At 39.8% G+C, this 20,932-nt stretch overlaps 2 protein-coding genes across 10 annotated transcripts in view; one reads left to right on the top strand and one right to left on the bottom strand.

Moving 5' to 3' along the window:
• Cenpn (centromere protein N) overlaps positions 1 to 8,748 on the bottom strand; it is a 16,770-nt gene extending 8,022 nt beyond the window's left edge. Inside the window, exons 1-5 of one of the 6 annotated variants that reach the window (XM_046434538.2) lie at positions 8,611 to 8,748; positions 7,155 to 7,248; positions 5,522 to 5,702; positions 3,053 to 3,098; positions 173 to 232 (exon numbers count right to left, since the gene is read on the bottom strand). In XM_046434538.2, coding sequence (XP_046290494.1) covers positions 173 to 232; positions 3,053 to 3,098; positions 5,522 to 5,702; positions 7,155 to 7,162 — 295 coding nt within the window. In that variant the 5' untranslated portion in view covers positions 7,163 to 7,248; positions 8,611 to 8,748. The other 5 variants (XM_046434540.2, XM_046434539.2, XM_046434542.2 and 2 more) reach the window with 5 other exon arrangements.
• Cmc2 (C-X9-C motif containing 2) overlaps positions 8,721 to 20,932 on the top strand; it is a 25,281-nt gene continuing 13,069 nt past the window's right edge. Inside the window, exons 1-3 of one of the 4 annotated variants that reach the window (XR_009225883.1) lie at positions 8,954 to 9,070; positions 16,257 to 18,363; positions 20,401 to 20,512. Coding sequence is in view for 2 of the 4 variants with exons in the window: in XM_046434535.1 (XP_046290491.1) it covers positions 8,760 to 9,070; positions 20,401 to 20,512 (423 nt within the window). In the remaining 2 variants the exon portion in view is untranslated. Of the gene's footprint in view, positions 9,071 to 15,494; positions 15,657 to 16,256; positions 18,364 to 20,400; positions 20,513 to 20,932 lie in introns of those variants that run through there. The other 3 variants (XR_009225884.1, XM_046434535.1, XM_058575817.1) reach the window with 3 other exon arrangements.

Here is a 20,932-nt window from a genome sequence, read left to right as displayed (position 1 = left end):
GCAAGAATGATCAGATCACACAGGGGCTTCCACTATCCGTGACATGGCACCACCGGGTGTTAAGTGTAGCAGTCTCCTCATTTCAAAAGAAAGTTAAGAGGTCACACTGCTGTTCATCTTAAATTGTCAAGCTATCAAACCCAAATGTTCAATTTAAAATAGAAAATATTACCTGGTTCTTTACTCATCTGAAAAACATCCCAAACTTTTTGGTGCCGATGTACTTGAGTATCTGAGAAAAGAAGGGCTTATTTATATTGTATCTTAGGACTTTGAACTAATGTGCTTATAAATACATATTTTCAATAATATAACTGAAGGAAAAAAAATTATAATTCACAAGTTGAGTGATTCTTATCCAAAATAAACTTTATATGGATTAAATTTATTTATTTTTTTTGAGAGAGAGAGAGAGAATTTTTATACTTATTTTTCAGTTTTCGGTGGACTCAATATCTTTATTTTATTTTTATGTGGTGCTGAGGATCGAACCCAGTGCCCCACGCATGCCAGGCAAGTGCATTACCCCTTGAGCCACATCCCCAGCCCAATTAAATTTAATTTAAACAAATCCTAATTATCAATTCAAACCAACCTAGATAATACAGTTCAGTTCCATTACTTATTCTTAGAGCATTTATTATACCCACACAAATCCACTCCACATAATACAGAATTTCTCTGTGTGACAGAGGAACGGACTCACCCTGCCTTGTTCCTTCCAAGGCACTCATACTACCTGATATTACATATTCAGGCATTCATTTATATACTACCTGTCTACCCAGCTAGATTCTCATGGAAATGAGGGCCTCATTCAACTCTGGTCCTAGATCTAAGCACTGGGGCATAAAGCCTTCCGTGTGCATCTGAGAAGGAAGGGATGAATGTGCCAAGGTATTCTTTAGGAATGCAAACTTGGGAAATGACCTAGAAAGTTAGCATGTTCAGACCTAGACCATCCCTGCACTGACCTCCCTGTGTCAACCCAGACCAGGCTTCCTCCATCCCACACAGAGGGGTGTGAGCACCAGCACTCCCGGGCCCCACCTTACACTGCTTCTGGCACTTGCTTTTCTCCCCTTTTCTTGGGTTCAGCATCCATTCTCTTTTGGTGCCTGGATATCCCCTTGCCCGCCTTCCCCTCCCATTATGGCAATGGGCCTAACAATTCCCACTTGATGACCTGCTTTTGTCTAAAGCAAGGGTAAACAGGCACACTGCAGTGCCAGCTCAAGAGATAGCACCCTAAGGTCTTTTTTCTTCTAGTACACTCTTCCTTGGTCCTGTGGTTCACAATAGAGATGTCTGCTAGTTGGTCTCTAAATAAGGTGGGTGTAACAATAGGAATAAAAATTCTTTGTTAATGCCATTAAACAACAGTATCTAAAGGTTCATGAAACGAATGGCAAGGACTTAAATACAAAGGAAAATATTTCTTATTGAAAGAGAACACAGGCTAGACTAGTCCTTGGCTTCTGTGACAAATGTTATCCACCTGCGGGTGAAACTTCTAGGCTTCTCCTCTAGTCTCACGAGCAGACATATGTGCTTCCACTCGCTCCCCTCAGGCTGCCTGAAAGCCCCTTCAGTTTAAATCCTGGTATTCCTTGCCCCACCAAACCCTCTGTCGCCTCCCTACCACTTCACCTAGGCCACAATCCTCTCATTTGTACCTCTCCAAAAGACTCCCACAGGCCCTCTCCATCCTCTCTGGTCTCTGTGCTGTAACTACTTCTTTCCTGCTCATAATCCTTCAAAGATTTTGCATTATTCTTAGGATACAGACTGAAATCTTTCCAAAGGCCTCTCAGTTTTTATTAACAGACTCCCCTCCCTGAACCCTTGAGCCCAGTTGGACCCTTCTCCTGAAGCACTGAGCTTTTACTACCCACCTTCTCTCTGCTCCTAGGTATACTCTCTCTTGTTCCTACCCTTTCCCCTCTTGCTCTTTAACCTCCCTTCTCACCTTTGCCTGGTTAGTGCTAACTCATCCTTTGGATCACAACTTAAATAGTGTTACCTCAGGAAGTTTCCCTAAACCCCTGCAGAACAGTGGGCCCCACTGTGCTCTCATAAACCTAGTATGTATTTTGGTGAATTGTTTAACCTCTCTCTTCAACTGACTATGGCATCTAAGGAAGTGTCACCCTTTCTGCTGACCATTGCCTAGCATACTTCTTGGTACACAATAAGTGCTTAATATTTAAATAAATGAACGAGAAAAGGGAACTATGTGGATACACATTTGTGGCTTAGAATCCAACTGTTGGAAATGAGACAAATAAAATCAGAGGCAAGTACTCTAAATAGATTCAGTTATGTCACAGTTGGAGCAAAGTGTTAATAAAGATGACATATGATACACTTCCCTGTCATAGTACTAACCAGTAAATACCAGGGCCTGTTCTAAATACTTGTCGTGCACTCTCTTATTTGCAATCCTCACTACAACCTTATGTGATATTATCATTGCTATTCAGATTTGTCAAGTAGAAATACTGAGACACAGGAATGTTAGCCACTTCCCCCCACCCCCACCCCCAACCCCATGCTCACAGACAGGCAGTGATGGAGCCATGAAACCAACCCAAGGAATATGGCCCTGTGGTCCACGTTCTTGGACCCACATTGATAAAAAGCCAAAACCAAAACCAAAAACATATTTCTCAAAACAAAATCCAAGAAATAGAAGGGCAGAAAGGTGAGAAGCTACATTGTAATAACAAATTCTCAAAAATGTATTTTCAAATTCTACAATAATATAAAGCCCAACAAATATTTTTTGCTTATGATGTGCCAGTTTCTGTGCCAGGAATCCACACATTCTCACTGATTTCTCACAACAGTCCTTGAAGTAGGTACTGCTCAGCTCCATTTACTTAGAAGTCGAGGTTTAGGGAAGTGAGACAACTTGGAAAAGGGTACGAGACAAGTAAGTGGCAGAGCTAGGACTGGACACCAGGTTCCCTTGACTCTAGAATTTGCATCCATATGTACACAGTTGCCTCTGATAAAACTGGCTGAGTAAATACAAATCATCAAAACTTACAAATGATGTCTAAAAGGGCTGCATCGTTTACACTCGCACTCTTCTCCTGGAAAAGAGGATAAAGAGTTAGGAAATGAGACAGGCTTGGTGCTACCCCCTTAAAGCACACTTTAGGACAGGTTAGAACAGACTTAGCATGCCCTCTGCACTCCACTGACCACCTGTCTCTCATCCACTTTCTCCTGTTCACCAACAGACAAACCTGATTCTGGTTGTAGTCCAGGCACTTAACAGCTATTCTCCCAGAATTTATCCTCTATCACTTTAAAAAAAAAAATACATATTTTCAGTTGGAGATGGACACAATGCCTTTATTTTTTATTTATTTGTATATAGTGCTGAGGATCGAACCCAGTGCCTCACACGTGCTGGGCAAGCTCTCTATCACTGAGCTACAACTCTACCCTCTCCCTATCACTTTTAACTTTTTGTTCGTTTATTTTTGGTGTCATGTATTTTTAAAAATCAACTTGACTAAGGTATAATTAACATAACACTAAGCTGCACATATTTAAGCTTAAAATTTGTAAATTTGGACTTATGAATATACCCATAAAAATGTCATCACAATTTAGACAGAGAACACATCCACCAATCCCTGATATATATATCTTTTTTACTCCCCTTGCCATTTTTCTTGGTCTTTCTTATCCTCCCCTTCCACCCTTCTCAGTCCTCACCTCTCACTCCCACCCCTGGTTAAGACCACCACTGATCTGCTTTGCCACCACACATCTGTATGCATTTTCTGGAGTTCCATATGGACTCCAGTTCTAACATGTCTGTACTCGTCTGTGTGTTACTGGGGACCGAGTCCAGTGGCTCCACCACTAGATTCCATGCCCAGCTCTGTTTATTCTTTGTCTCACTAAGTTGCCCATGCTAGTTTCAAACTTGTGATGCTCCTGCTCCAGCCTCCTGATTAGCTGGGATTACAGGTGTGTGCCACTGTGCTCAGCTTTGGCTGCTTTTATTCAGCATAATGATTTGATACCTACCCATATTTCTTCATCTATGAATGATTCATTTCTTTTTTACTGCTTAGTATTCTGCTGCATAGATTGATCATCATTTGTTCATCTATTTATATGCTGATGGACATCTGAATTGTTTCCAGATTTTGGCTATTATGAACACTGCTATACAAGTGTATATATATTTGTGTGAACATGTTTTAATTTCTCTTGAGTAAATAAATGCCTAGGAGTGGAATGGCTGAATCCATGGTATGCATTCACTTTAACTTTTAAAGAAACTTCCAAACTGATTTCCACGGTGTCTGTACCATTTGTACTCCCACCAGCAGTGTGACAGTTCTAGTTCCTCCACATATCAGCTACCAATAGAAGTATGATCAACCTTAAACTCTAGCAATTCCAATATATTGGGATATTTTGGGGCTTTAAATTTCATTTTTCTAAAGATTAATGACTTTGCACATCTTTTCATATGCTCATTTGCCATCCATGAGTCTTCATGGGACAGTATGTGTTGAATTAAATCTTTTGCCCATTTAAAAAATTGGGTCATTTTCTTATTATGGAGTCCTGAGAAATTTTTTATTCCTGCAGTGCTGGGGACTAAACCTAGGGCCTCATGGATGTGAGGAGAAGTACTCTAACACTGAGCTACTCACCCAGCTGGAGTTTTTAGAATTTTTTTATATGCTGTAGATACAAACTTTTATCAGATGACTTGAAAAATAGTTTCCACCAGTCTGTGGACTTGTCTTTAGTTCTTTTAACAATACTATTCAAAGAAAAAGTCATTAATTTTGGGAACATGTAGTCTGTCAACTTTTTTTCTTTTTGAATTATGTTTCTGGCATTGTACCTAAGAAATCTTTGACTAGTCTAATGACACAAAGATTTTTCTCCTGTTTTCTACTACATGTTTTAAGATTTTAGGTATTACGTTCAGGTCTTAGATCCATTTCGAAGTGTGTGTGTGTGTGTGTGTGTGTGTGTATATATATAACTTCAGTCCTTTTTCTTTTAAATATATGAATATCCAACTACTGCAGCACCATTTATTGAAAAGATTATCCCTTCTTCACAGAATTACTCTTTTTAAACTGATCAATAATGCTTTAATTAAAAGTTCTTGGCAATTAATTTTTACATATTAATTTTTATATACTGCTGAATCCATTAGCTCTAATACCTTTTCATTTTTCATATTGTTGTTCTGTTTTCCAGCATCCTAAATTTTGTTGACATCTCTTATCTCCTGTGGTCTCCCTTTATTTCTGGCCTTGGAGAGTTATGCTTCAAAATAATAAATCTTTCTTAATGACTTGTAAATATTCTTTTTAAGTTTTAAAATCAGTTTCTTCAACTCTAAGGGAAGGAAGAAAGAAAGGAGCAGCATGCTGCTGTTCAAGCTGAGCCTTTTTTCCTGCAGGTCAGCCAAGTGCTACATCGTTAAGCTGCAGCCCCTGCCCTGAGTCTGATTTTTAAACACTGTTACCTCACACAGCCCAACCAAGTCCTGAACCAGACATTCCTTTCTCTGCCGGAAGTTTATGGTCTGAAGTTGGTTTTCAGATAAAAAATCCCAGGCTTTTAAGATTGTCATCATTTCATTCATGGGGATTTTCAAGATGGTCCTCCTGATAAATTCAGCAACAGTCTCATCCATCTCTTTGGCACTTCAACAAAACAGAAACAAAAAGAGCACAACAAACTATCAATCAAATATTGAAGTTTAACTAAACCGTGAGTTTTTCAGTATCATATTTGTAGCTAGGATTTTGCTTTGGAGCTCAAATATCCAAATGTTTTCCCCCTTTTAGCCACTCTGCAAACAAAGGATTTAACATTTTTTTAAAAAGGTATTTAAATATACCTTAGAGTTTTATAAAAAAAGGTTTCTTCCCCACGGGTTCATATCCTGCAAGTTTGATCCCCAATGTAATAGTAATGAGAGTTGGTGAATCTTCAAGAGGTGGAGGCCTAATGTAAGGTACATTGATCACTGGGCCAACATCTTCAGAAATGATTAATGTCTTCTCATGGCAGCAGGTCAGGTCTCAGACTGGATGAGTTCCCTTAAGAGTGTGTTGTTCTAAAATGAGTCTGGCTTTCCCCACTTGCTCTCTTGCTGCTTCTCTAGCCATCTGATCTCTCTTCTGTATGTGTTGCTTTCCTCTAATACATGCTGCCATGAAGCTTTCCACCATGCTGTGATGCAGCCAAGTAGCTCTCACCAGAGGCCACACTATGGTGGACTTTCAATCTCTAAACTGTGAGCTAAACAAACCTCTCTGTTTTATTAAGTAGGCAGTCTCAGATATTTTGTTATGGCAACACAAAAGAGACTAAGAAAGCACTATTGCTCCTTTCTTGGCTAGAGTACTCTGATCTTTTGATAGAAAAGATATGTAAATCATTCTTTCATTCACTGACTCATGTAACCCATTTCTGAGCACTGTATGGTAGGAATTTCTCAGTATTGGGATAGTTATATTTTTAGCCAGGAAAAAAAACACCCATGGAACATCCATTCTATTGAGCACAGAGACAACAGGAAAATCACAAAATATGTTAAAAGAGGAAAATTCTCTGGAGAAAATAGAATAGTGAGGTGTGAGTAAAGAGAAAATTAGGCCATATAGAGGTGATGACATTTGAGGCAATCCTTGGAGGACAGGGAGTGAGTCATGCAGTGGAAGAACCTTCTAGGATGAGAGAAGAACAAATGCAAAAGTCCTGAGGCCTATGGACTTCAAGGAACAGTGTGGACAGAATTAGGACCATGAAAACAAGAGTCTAACTTGTTGACTTGCCTAGATAGAGGACCACCCTCCATTAAGGTCAAGACTAGAATGTTCACCATGATCTCTAAGGTCCTGTATTGTCTGGTCCTTGCTTTCTTAGCTTCTGAGTTCCAGCTACACTGGCCTCTTAGTTCTTACAAGACAGAATGACCCCTCTGGTGATGTGCCATTGTACCTGCAATTATCCCTGCCCAGAAGATTCTTTTTGTATTCACTCATATTCATGGGATTTCCTGTTGTAATTCAGGTATGTTAGCTTCCTTCTGCTGTAACAAATACCTGAAATAAACAACTTATAAAAACCAAAGATTCATTTTGGCTCACGGTTTCATTCCATGGGCGTGGCATGTGGCTCTGGGCCTGGGACAGCACAGGACATCATGGAGTGTCTGGCAGAGATCTTTTCATCTCATGGAGGCTGGGAAGCAAATGGAGAGGGAGAGTATCTGGATCCTAGTCCCCCAGTAATGACACCCCCCAATGACCTAACTTGCTTTCAGGAGTTCCCACCCTCTTCTATGTCAGCCCAATTCCCTTGAAGTCCCCAGGCCTCAGCTCCTGAAGATTTCACCACCTGCCAACAGTGCCTTAGGCTGGCAACCAAGCCTTTAGCATGTGGACCTTTGGGGGACATCTGAGATCCATATCACAATATCAGGTCTCAGCTTGGATGGTTTATCCGCAGACTTGTTCTGAGGACCCAATCAAAATTATTTCCCCATTTCCATTGCTTATCGTCTTTACAGTACCATCTGAAATTAACCATATTGTTTTATTGTACCTGTGATATTTTATTATGCCCCAGGGCACTATGCCTATTTATTCATAGCTATAACATTAAAATGCACAACAGCTTCTGCCCATTGAGTAATTCAAGTCAGTCCAAGAACCTTCTCACATGTAGCGGATAAATACTGTGGAACAAATAACTAGACACTATCCCTAAGCAACATGCCTGAGATACAACCTGGGAAGGATTTGGGTTCAACAGTTAGTGAAATATCAAACCAGCTTCCCCTATTAGGAACACTTGGGAGGGTTCTTAAAAATGAAGATGCCTGGGGTCCACTAAATAGAATTGGGGGAGGGCACATGTAAGTAAGGTTGGAGATTTAACATTTTTTAAGAAGCACATCAGATGATTCTTAATCTTAGGTCAATTTTGCAGAATGTCATTCTAAAGAACTCTGGTAAAAAGATCACACAATCTCACCAGCAAAATTAGAAAATCCTTTAACACACTTTCCCCGTGACGACCTTTAAAATTTGTCTACTTCTAGTGCTTTTCGCACAGTGTTCGACATAGAGCAGGTACTTAAGGTGTATTTGTTGAATAAATAGATCAGAAAAAGATCCTAAGTAACATTCCTGTACACATGCACTGCTGCAGCAGAGCGCATACGTGTGAAACGAGAGATTGCGTGAACAAAAACGACGGAAGCGAAGGGGAACTAAACACCAAAACAAAATCTCAACTCCAGGCACCTTAGAAACCCACAGCTGAACGCAGCGTCTTCCGCCAAGTGACCTCAGCGCGGCTTGAAAGCAGATTTGCGCTTTACGCAAGGTCCCGCCCCACGGCGGGCGGAAGTGAGGTCACCCGCCCTCTTCTACCTCAGCCCAATCCAAAGGCCCCACCTCCTGGCCAAGACCCAGAGCCAAACCAGGGCCTTCGGACGTGCGGCAGTCGCAGAAAAGGCTCCCTGGAGGTCTGGGGTCTGGCTTATCCGAGGCTCTCACCACCCTCCGGCCCGATCTCAGGCCTCCAGGGCTGTCTTACCGACCCACATCGCCAGCAGTCCGCTCAGCAGCGGTACCCGCCGAGGCGCCTTCAAAGCCACCAATGGCAGTTCCCGCCGCCTGCAGGCTCCGCCCCTGGACCGCACATTTTGTCCTGCGCCCGGGGCACGGACGCCCGCGAGGGCCGCGATGGGAGCGAGGCTGGGTGAACCCGTGGCACTTTCCTCGGGAGAGGAGGTTGTGGATATGCGGGGAGCTCGGCCACTTAGCCCGCTTCCTTCACTGGTTGGCCGCACGGGCGCTGTATTGCTGGTGGACACGCTCTCTTTCCCCCTTGGCGCCGCGGGATGGGCCCCTCCGGGCCGCCTTGCGCATGCGCCCAGGCCGCGACGGAGGCGGGTCGGGTCGCGCTGGGATTTCGCTTCCGACGAGACGGCTGTGCGAGCCCTGGGCACCCGGCCTTCTGGTCTCTGTAAGACTTGGCTTTCGGCCGCGAGTCGGTGAGTCCTGGGGGCGCGGGGGAAAGGTTCTGAGAACCGCGGCTGGGCCTCTCCGTGTCTGTGTGCGCGAGGAGGCCGTGACGCCCGCGTCGCTCGGGTGGCCTGCCCTTCGCGGTGCCTAGGTGGCTGGGCGAGGAGGACCCGGCGGAGCCACGGGCCGGGCAGTTTCAGTGGCGGCTCAGGTGCTTCACTAGTGCTCTGCCCTCCGCGTGCGCTGGGGACACGCCGCCGCCCCGAGCAGCTCATGGGTGTCCTGCACTCCTGACCCTCGGCGTCCGCCCGCCCCTCTCGAGCCTGGTGACCTTGGCCGGCCCTCCGCTTCCGAGCCTCGGCCGCCGCGCCTGCATAATGGGTGTTGTCCACGCGTCGGTTTCCGAAGCGCAGTTTGAAAACGCGGGGAGCGCCTGGCAGGCTTCATTATTGCTGTCACTGGAGCCTTGTAGGGCGCCTTTTAGCTTCAGAGTTGCCCTAATCCGACTCGCGACGTCAGAACGGGCACGATGCCCATCGTTGCACTTGTCAAGGAAAGTAGACGTTCTCAACTTTTGTGGGCTTTACAGATGACCGTGCTGGTCTTCACAGGAGACGTCTTGGGTAGTCTTAAGGAAGCGGAGAACTTGGGAACCTTAAATGAATGTAAGTGTGCAGTAGCAAGGGCCCTCTGGTGCGGCACCCTTTCCCTAACATAGAGTTGATTTAAAACGAGTCCTCAGTAGCTTTCCCTAATCATTTATCAGTACTTGCTAGGTGCGAGGCCTGTATCTTTTTTGTGTGTTAGGGTGTGAATTATTTCTCAATCTCTGGTAAACGTAAATTCAGCATTCAACAAAACACTCGTTAGTCATTTTCTGCATGTATTTACAGGAGCATCCTGTCAGTCATCTCCACCTTCCACATGTATGGGTTAATGTTGTCTTTGAAATCTTCGTGACTTGGCAGAGGGCTTCGCACCTAGCAAGTACTGATAAATGATCAGGGAAAGCTACTGAGGGCCCAGTCCTTGTGCAGTTATTTGGAGAAGTCATTGTTAAATCCTCCCTAGTCAGCCTCCCTGTTGCTGTCAGTAGTAACAGGTCTCTACCCTAGGAGTGATATAGTTCAGACTCGGTTGCTTTGCAGCAGTGATGAGAAGTGAGTGCTATTTTTGCTACCTCTGGTGCAGCGTGGTTCATAGTTTGAAAAAGTTTTGAAAGTACTCATTTAATTAGTATCAGGACTTTATGAAATGTAGGCTTTATAATAACCATTTTAGGAATCATTAAATATTGATAGTTTTTTCTAGAGAACAGATCTAAGGAGACCCTGAACAAGAGACTTTTCTGGCCTTTTTTTTTTTTTCTTATTTTAAAATAACATTAGAAATTTTAACTGTAGTATAAATTTATTTCTGGTACAGTCAAACAGTAGCAAAGTATTTCCAAAGAAAAAAAACAGGTGGCATTAAAACACAGGGTTTCCCCTGTGATTATAGATATTCCAAAGTCTGTTATTGGAATACTTATCCCTTTTCTTTGTATTGAAGTTCTCTTTATTTATTTTCTAGAATTGTGCCATCTTGTGGTTGAAATCTGCTCTCTCAGAATATTCATTAGGAACATTTTGCCTCACAGTTGTGGTAGACGAAGAGTAAATAAAATAAAATTTTAGTTTTTATATTTTTATTGAGAGTACCCCACTGCTTTCACCCTCCCAGCCAACCCTCAAGAAAAAGTTAATATTGCTTTATTAGGAGCTTTATTAGCCATATAGTAAAATACCAATGTTTCACAATGGAAAATTTTTGTTTCATTGAACTATCTTAGTATCATTGGGTTCATACTTGAGGAAGCTGGAACAGAGAAGGAGGAGTAATTGTGACAAGTTTATCCTTCTGGTGACTTATAAAGATCAGTGTAAAGGTGGAACTGAAGTTTTGTGTTTATATACTTTCTTTTAGTTTGTAAGAAATACTTTGAGTTATAATAGTGTTACTAGAATAGACTTAAAAATGATTTCTGGTAAGATTGAAGTTTTGTGTTTAATACAATTTGGATGGGATTTATTACTGTCACTGCAAACACTGTGCACAGGGTCTTATTACAATGAATGTTCCCTTCACTTTTGTTTCAACTGTGGTATTGATGTTCATATTTACTTTGACACTACCTTTCTTTTAAAAATATTTATTTTTTAGGTGTAGATAGACACAACACAATTCCTTTATTTTTATGTGGTGCTGAGGATAGAACCCGGGTCCCGCCCGTGAGAGGCAAGCGCTCTACCGCTGAGCCACAATCCCAGCCCAACACTATCTTTTTGAAATTGTTTTCTGGTGTGTGTGTGTGTGTGTGTGTGTGTGTGTGTGAGAGAGAGAGAGAGAGAGAGAGAGAGAGAGAGAGAGATATGTGCTGGGTATTGAATCCAGGGTGTTGTACCGGCTAAGCACATACTCCTCCACTGAGCTACACCTCCAGTCCTTCTGGATTCTTAGTCATAGCAAGTGTTTATTCTTTGGACATGCATTTTATTTTTGGAAGTGGCTTGAAATAAATTAATTGGGAACTTATATTTGAGAAGAAACTTATATTTGAGAAGAACTTATATTTGAGAAGAATGTGATAAAGAATATACCCTATAATGTCCTACGTTGATGTAGCCAGTCTCTTTTGGGCACATTACAACAGATAAAACACAGGTGCACGTGGCCTGTTTTGTTGTTAGACTTCCATGAACATGACATCTGCTTTTGTACTTTCACCCTTTGGTTCCAGTTTTGTCTTCAGACACATCACAGAGTAGATTCAGGTCAGTCTTTCACACCATATGACTGAGAACTTCAGAGACACACATGCCACACTTACTGTTCACTATTTCAAACACACACATTGTTTTAAACCTGTGAGATACAGGTCAAAAGTTAATTCCTTTTTATGGAAGAAGAGACAGATCTCAAATTAGTAACCAAAGTTATATAACTTAGGAAAGTCAAGTTCACAACTTTTGTCCTAAATAAATCTACACACATTTTTCTTCAAATCCAATGACCTTTTTAATCTGACTGTTTCTTATTTGTATCTCCTCTCTGTTGTGGGCTTCTCTAAGTTGGTAAGTAGTCCCTGTTTCATCAGTGGTTTTCTGTTTTAATCTAGTGTCAGACCCATTTCTAACATGAACATCCCTCTCCATGCCTGGTCCTAGTGTTCAGATTTTCAGTATTCTGGGTAGGTTGACCAGTGACTAGTATAGTAATATTCTATTTCTTGATATTCATAAGCCCCCTATTAGTAATAATACAGGAAAGTACCATATTAACGTCTTTGGAATTTAGGCCTGGAATTAGTGCCTAGTGAACTAGGCCAACCAGAGGTTCTTTGGGAAGTTTTTTTCTTTACTATTTTAGTTGTAGATAGACACAATTCCTTTATTTTATTTTTTTTTTAAGAGAGAGAGAGAGAATTTTAATATTTATTTATTTTTTTAGTTTTTGTCGGACACAACATCTTTGTTTGTATGTGGTGCTGAGGATCGAACCCAGGCCGCACGCACGCCAGGTGAGCGCGCTACCACTTGAGCCACATCCCCAGCCCAATGCCTTTATTTTTATTTATTTATTTCTATGTGGTGCTGAGGATCAAACCCAGTGCCTCACTCATGCTAGACAAGTGCTCTACCACTGAGCGACAACCTAGCCTAAAACAGTTTTTTTCCTGTCTGAATTTATTTCATTCACAAACTGCTAAGAAGGTATGTCTTTACTATTTTGAACATGGGAAAAATCCGTCAGGATGAGAGGTGGGTAGTTAACTGTCACTTACTGTGTGACCTGGGACTTAATTTTTCTATGAAAATGTGGGTGATGCATGTTTTGACCTACAAAAAGGTAGTTTCTTTAAGGTTCAGTTGAATTTAAAAGGGTATTCATTTTCTATGGTTGTTGGATCGTTAAGACTGTCTAGCACATTAATTCACCAAATTATTTTCTAAACTAATAATGTTGATACCATCTTATGGTTTTGAAGAAATTTAAAAAATAAGAATATGGAGTATATATCTAGATTTTTCTTCAGTTCATTAAAAAATGCCTTGAATTCTGAGTGTTTAATTAGAGTAGGAAGACAACTACAGGAAGTATCAGCACTTGCTCATCTGTGTTCTGAAAGAACAGCACTGTTGTCACACTTATAGTCATACTTTGTATATTACACCCAAGAGAACAGTAGTACATCTGTGTATGCACTGATGTTTGGGGAAAGCCAGGTGACATGGGGTGCGTGGAAGAGAGCATAGCATAGGCTCAGGGTGGGTAGAGAGAAAGGGGTGGGAGCTATCTATCTGAAGAAAACATGGTGGAAAAAAGATGTGGTGGAGGAAAGAGGGGAATGATTTGTATTACAAGGAATTAGATAAGGGTGAGTGTTTAGAGCTTTAAGTAGTAATTCATACCAAGAAGAGTAGGAGAAGGAAGCAGAAACCATTTAATTTTTATGAAATAGTCATCTAGGATAAAAAATTAGGAGAATCCCATAAATAAAAGAATACAAATATTATTTGTCAATTAAAAATAAAATTTGGGCTGGGGATGTGGCTCAAGCGGTAGTGCGCTCGCCTGGCATGCGTGCGGCCCAGGTTCGATCCTCAGCACCACATACAAACAAAGATGTTGTGTCTGCCGAAAACTAAAAAATAAATATTAAAAAAAATTCTCTCTCTCTCTCTCTTTAAAAATAAATAAAATAAAATTTTAGGACTGGGGTTGTGGCTCAGTGGTAGAGTGCTCGCCTCACACGTGTGGGACCCTGGGTTCGATCTTCAGCACCACATAAAAATAAATAAGTGAAATAAAGGTATTGTGTCCAACTATAACTAAAAAATAAATATTTTTTAAAAATTTTAAAAAGGAAAAGGGAAGATTTCTTATTGGTTCCTTGGCTGGATTAAAAGTAGCTTACGTGTTTGAAATAAATTTTTGTTATGAAGAGAGGAGAATATATTTTATTCTATATTTTACATTGTGTTTTTATATACCAGTATGTGTATTTGTGCTTATATACAGTGTGCATGTATATAGTATCTTAGCCCCAAGTGTCTCCTCAAGTAAAAGATGCTTCTGGACTTTCAGTGGGTTGTGTTCAGATAAGTTGAAAATGTAAGTAAAAATATGCACTTATCATACCTAGGCTTACATCACAGCTAGCCTAGCCTTTCTTAAGTATGCTCAGAATATTTACACTAGCCTCTAGTTGGGCAGAATCACTTAACACAAAGACTATTTTATAATCAAGTGTTGATTATCTCACGCACATTCACAGATGGGTGTTTTGTAGTCCTGATGGAATGTGAAAACCAAACACAACATCCAAAAAAGTGATGGCAACACAATAAGTACACTGTAGAGTATGTGGTTCCCCTTGTGATCATGTGGCTGGGAGTTATGCTGACTGCCACTGCCATTATCAAGAGTGAGTGTCAGGGTATTGTGCTGCATACTGTTTGCTCCAGAGAAGAGCAATGAAGTATGGTTTCTGAAGTTATGGCCTTTGCACCATTATAAGTCAAGAAATCAGTAAGAACAGTTGTAGGTAGGGGACCATCTATGTTTACTTTGCCAATTAAAGAGGTTATTTCTGTACATCATAAGCTTGTTTCTGAACTGTACAGGCCTACATTTGAGGTCTAGTTGATAGAACTGCACAAAAACATTATCAAATAAATTTACAGAATAAAATGTTAAAGACATTTTTTAGGTGGCTAAGCTAGTGTTTCTTTTTAGAGACAATGAGGTGGAAACCAGATAACTTATACATAAATGTAGCTATGTAATATTAGTACAACATTAGATGACTTACATTGTTGAACTACATACAATTTGATTCTCCTGAAGCAATAAATTTCTGTTACAAGACCTTGTAATCAGTGCTAGGTAAACAAAATTTGAACTTGGCTGCCTTTCTGTTTTTCATTCAAATAAATTCTTAGCTGGGTGTAATAGCTTGATTCGTGACCTTCACCTGTGGTATGTTTGTGTGTGATAGAGAGTATGTGTGTGTGTGGTCATAGTTACTGAATGAGATAGTGATCTACTGATAAAGTTCCAGTCTGAATTAGCTGTGCTGTAGTCCTTTGAAATTGTTTGTTCAAATATTTTTGTTGTTGTTTTTGTATTTGTTGGGAGTGATGGGCATTTTGAATTTTTCAGAACTTATAAATTAACACATCTTTTTCTTTTCATTGTTCTTATTTTTTCCACATGTTTTGTATTGGTGTGTTATAATTATACATCATATATGTTGGTACATGCTCCCCCTGATCCTTTTCCTCTGTTGGTCTTAACTTAGAGATTCATGAGATTACCCCCCACACACACACACCCCCCTTTCATTTCCTTTTTCCTCTTAAACATATGAGAGAAAACATGACCCTTGGCTTTCTGAGTTTGGCTTACTGTGTTTAACATAATGCTTTCAAGTTTCATACATTCTTGGAACTTTTTTTTAAACATTTAAAAAATATATTTATTTTATAGTTGTAGTTGGACTCAATACCTTTATTTTATTTATTTATTTTCATGTGGTGCTGAGGAGCGAATCCAGGGTTTCACACGTGCTAGGTAAGCGCTCTACCACTGAGCCACAACCCCAGTCCAGAACTTTTTTTTTAAACAGCCTTTATTGAGGTATAATTTACTTTTCATGAAACTCGACCTTTGTAATATTTTAGTAGATTTGTAGAATTGTGCAACCATTGCCACAATCCAGTTTTAGAACGCTTTCATTACTGGAAGAGGTTCCTTTGTTCACAGTTACAAATTAATCATCACTCTCATCTTTAGTCCTAGGCAACCAATGATTTGCTTTTTGTATCTGTAAATTTGCCTTTTATTTTTCTATACATTGTATATAAATGGACTGATGCAGTATATAGTCTTTTTGCATCTGGCTATGGGCTGTTGAGGTCATCATTGCTAGAGCCTGTATCAGTGGTTCATTTCTTCTAATTGCAAAATGGCATCCCATTATGTAGATATACCACATTTTGTTTATCCAATTCCCTGGACATCTGGATAGTTTCCAGTATTAGCTGTTATGAATAATACTGCTGTGAACATGCACATACATGTCTTTGGGTGGATTTATATTTTCATTTCTCCTGTGTGCAGTTTTTCCATATCCTAACCAATGCTTGGTATTGTCTGACTTTTTGATTACAGACGGTCCCTGACTTAATGATGGTTCGACTTATGAGCTTTCAACTTTACAATGATGTGCTAGCAATACATTTTCAGTAGAAACCATTCTTCGAATTTTGAATTTCAATCTGTTCCCTGGCTGGCGATATGCGGTACAATACTCTCACTCAGTGGTGGGCAGCAGCTGCCAGCTATAGCTCCCAGACAGCCACGTGATCACAAGGGTAAATTTTGCAGTGTACTGTGTTGCCAACACTTTTTGGATTTTGTGTTTTGTGTTTTTGCATCCCATCATGTCTACAAAACGTCCATCTGTGTCTCCTGCTTCTGGTGAAAAGAAGAGGAGGAAGGCAATTACTCTTGAGATGAAACTCAAAATAATTGCTCAGCATGAAGGTGGCAAGCCAGTAATGGTCATTGCACGGGAGTCAGGACTGTCACAGTCCACGATCTCAACCATCTTAAAGGATAAGAAACGAATCAGCGATGCAGTGAAATCGTCAGCATCAGTTAAGTCCACTGTCATTACAAAGAAAAGAGCCGGGCCAATTGATGATATGGAAAAATTACTTGTTGAGTGGATAGATGAGCAGGTACGAAAGCGTGCACCACTTAGTCTCCTGATGATCCAGGCTAAGGCAAGAAGTCTTTTCAATATGCTGAAAGAACATGCTGATCCTACATACACACAGATGTTTACTGCAAGTCATGGGTGGTTCCAGCGCTTCAAAAGGCGTCATAATTTTCACACTGTGAAGGTCAGTGGTGAGGCAGCAAGTGCCGATATTGAATGTGCTGAAGCTTTTAAGGAAGAGCTGCATAGGATAATTGTGGATCAGAAATATTTACCAGAACAGATATTTAATGTTGATGAAACAAGCTTGTTCTGGAAGCGTCTGCCTGAGCATACATACGTTCCTCAGGAGTACAAGACAATACCAGGATTCAGAGACCATGTAACTGTGCTTTTGGGTGGAAATGTTTCAGGATTCAAATTAAAGCCTTTTCTCATCTACCATTCAGAGAACCCTAGAGCATTTAAGAATGTGAGCAAGCATACACTTCCTGTTTATTATCGCCATAATAAGAAAGCCTGGATGACTTCAGTGTTGTTTGAAGACTGGTTTTTGAACTGTTTTATTCCACAGGCAAGAGAATATTGTAGGCAAAACAATATCCCATTCAGGATTCTTCTGATCTTAGATGACGCTCCAGGGCATCCACAACATATTGGAGCCATGCATCCTGATGTAAAGGTGGTTTATTTGCCACTCAACACAACCACACTCATTCAACCAATGGACCAAGGTGCAATAGCTGCCTTCAAAGCACACTATTTACGCCAGACATTTGCTCAGGCTGTTGAAGCAACTGAATCTGGCCAAACACTCCAGGAATTTTGGAAAGGTTTTAACATTCTAAATGCTATCCAGAACATTGCTGCAGCATGGGAAGAAGTCACACAACAGTGCATGAACTGCATTTGGAAGAAAGTTTTGAAGACATATGTGAACACATTCAAAGGTTTTAACAAAGGCCCTGCTGTTGATGATATGGTAAGTAACAACATATTAACTCTTGGGAAGCAATTAAAATTAGACATCCATGAAGACGATATTCATGAAATTGTCAGCATTAAAACTGAAGAGATTTCCAATGAGGAGCTGATTGAACCAGAGAAGGAAAGAAGTAAAGAAGTTAAAGCAGAGGAAGAAATTATATGGAAGGCACCAAGAGAGTTCACAGCAAAGAAACTGGCAGAGGCATTTGCTACTATCAGCACCGGTATGCGGATGTTAGAAGAAATGGACAGCAATTACGAGAGATACGCAAGAGCTGACAGGCAGATTCAAGATGCTCTTGCTTGCTATAGAGAAATATATAATGAAGAAAAGAAACTGACTGTACAGTCAAAACTTGATATCTTTCTGAAAAACACTATGCCTGCTAAACCGTCAACAAGTGTCATTGCCTCAGTGCCTTCCACCAGTTATTCTCAAGTCACATCAGAAGAGAGAGGAGTCAGTACTCTTGTCGCTGTAGCATCCACATCATCCAGCAGTTAATTTTAGTTCAATGCATCAAACATTCTTCAGGGCCAGTGTGTTTTCATCTTTGTACATTAATGGTGAGTACTGCATAACTACTCTGTTTCACACTTTCAGTGTACTGTTCCATAATTACAAGAGATATTCGATGCTTTATTTATAAAATAGGTTTTGTGTTAGATGATTTTGCCCAACTGTTCGCTAATGCAAGTATTCTGAGCACATTTCAGACTGGCAAGGCAAAGCTACAGTGTTCATTGGATTACTGTATTAAATGTATTTTTGACTCACAATATTTAGATTAAAATAGGTCTATCTGGGTATAACCCTGCTGTTGAGGAGCATCTGTGTAGCTGATAGGAGTGGTGATATCTCTTTGTAATTTTAATTTGCATTTTCCTAAAGACTAATGGGTTTGAGCATCTTTTCATGTGCTTAATTAATCATTCCTTTATTTTTTGTGATATATTCAAATTTTTGCCCATTTTTTTGCTGGGGGGTGGGTCTGTTTTACAAATTGGATTCTTGGTCTTACTGAATTGTAAGCATTTTTTGTGTTCTAATAACAAGAATACAAATACTTTATCATGTGATTTGCAAATATCTTCTGGTTTATAGCTTGTCTTTTAAAATAGATTTTCTATTTTAGAGTAGTGGTAAGTTCATAGCAAAGTTGAACACAAAGTACAGAGCTGCCATATATCTCCTTCCCCCATTCAAGCACAGCCGTCAACACCCTGACCACACTGATATTTATTACAGTTGATGATATTAACATGTCATTATTCTTCGTGGTGTTTTTTGAAGTGCGAAAGATTGTGGTTTTGATGATTTGTGAATTTTTATTTTATGGTTTGTGCTTGTGATATATCAGAACTTTTTGCTCAATCTAATGTTTAAATTTTCTCCTGTTTTCTTTTTCTTTTTGAAAAATTCTAATAATTGCCATCTTAACCATTTTTAAGCATATAGTTCGTGCCAGGTATAGTGAAGTTATGATCACAAGTTCCAGGCCAGCCTGAGCAATTTAGACCCTGATTTAAAAAAAAAAAAAAAAAAGGACTAGGAGTATAGTTCAGTAGTAGAGTGTTTTGGGGTTCAGTCCTCAGCACCAGGAAAACAAAAAACACATTCATAATGTTGTGCGACTATCACCACCATCTATCTCTGTAACTCTCTCTTACCCATTAAACAGTAACTCCTAATTCTCCTCCCCCTGCTCCAGGTAAACACCATTCTACTTTCTTTCCTTTTTAAGGAAATAATATTCCATCATATGTATACCATATCATGCTTGTCTATTCATCTGTCTGTGAACACTTGGGTGGCTTATTTTAACTGGGGAATAATGTGTTACATTGGTGTAATAGGACCCTGCTTCATTTCTTTTGGATATGTATAAGCAGAAGTGGAATTGCTGGATCATATGGCAACTCTGTTTTTGATATTTGATCAGCCACCATACTGTTTTCTCCTGTGCACTGTTTTACAGTCCCATAAACACTGCACAAGGCGTCTGTTTTCTCCATGTCTCTAATACTTCCTGTTTCCAGTGTAATAATTAATTTTATGGACATAATTGCTCCACTTGAAAAAAAATTCATATATGCTTCTTATTCTACTTCATTGTCTAACCAGGTGTCTTAGCAGATGTTAAGAAGAAAGCAGTCTATTAATTCATACTAATATGAGACTAACTAATAGTCCTTTAGCCTTCTCAGGAGAATAGGTGTTTTAAATGAATTTATAAACCAATTCTCTTAATAGGTGGAATTTCCGCTGAACAAAATGAGGAGTAATCAATTTAAGGAGTCTGAGGAAAATATTTGAAATCAGGCAAGCTGTTTTGCTTGAGCTCTTATTTCCACTTATTTCTCTCTATGGTTCCTGCTTCTGGATGCAGGTTCTATTAAACACTCCTGATAACTTGCTGAGTATGTGAAATCATTAGATAAGGAAGCAGAGGCTAATATTTAATGGTTTGCCTAAAGTCTCACTGCTGGTTAATGGTTAGCATTCTTTTCTGATGAAGGTCATTTGGGGTTCTCATTGAAATTTCTTTTAAGTGGTATTCACAAATGTATTCATCCATATTCAAGACATTCTTGTATTCACAGGTTGCACTGCTGTGATCATCACCTCCCAAGGATGCATCCTGACTTATCTTCGCACTTGCACACTGAAGAATGCAACATCTTGATTAACTTGCTTAAGGAATGTCACAAAAATGTAAGAGTTCAGAAAAATGACCATAAAATACAAAGAAACTTAGGTACAACACACTAATGTAAAATGTTATCTCCCTTAATGGAAAGAAATGATAATGTCTTAGTAGTGGATCTGAGCTTAGTAAACATTAGCAAATGATGTAAAATTTTTCTTTTAAAGAAACCACCTCCTTTTATGATTAGTAAAAATAAAGCCATGATAGTTTGTTTAGAGAACTTCTGAAACAGTATGTAGTAGTTGGAAACTGTGTTCTTACAGTGAAATATCTTTCCCATTCTTAATAATAGAACAGTTCAGCTCTGACTCTTCTGATCATGAAGGAGTTATTCTAAGATTATCTGTTTCTTAATGGCTACCATTCTCTGTTTTATGGTAATTGAAACATTTTATATAATTAGATGTTAGTTACATTTAATTTAT

The sequence above is a fragment of the Marmota monax genome, unplaced genomic scaffold (assembly GCF_021218885.2).
Source record: "Marmota monax isolate L192 unplaced genomic scaffold, Marmota_monax_Labrador192_F-V1.1 WCK01_AAM20220418_F8-fsc00024, whole genome shotgun sequence".
In the NCBI taxonomy this organism is placed as follows: Eukaryota; Metazoa; Chordata; class Mammalia; order Rodentia; family Sciuridae; genus Marmota; species Marmota monax.
The sequence above is the reverse complement of the archived record's forward strand: the minus strand, read 5'-3'. Positions and strand labels throughout refer to the sequence as shown.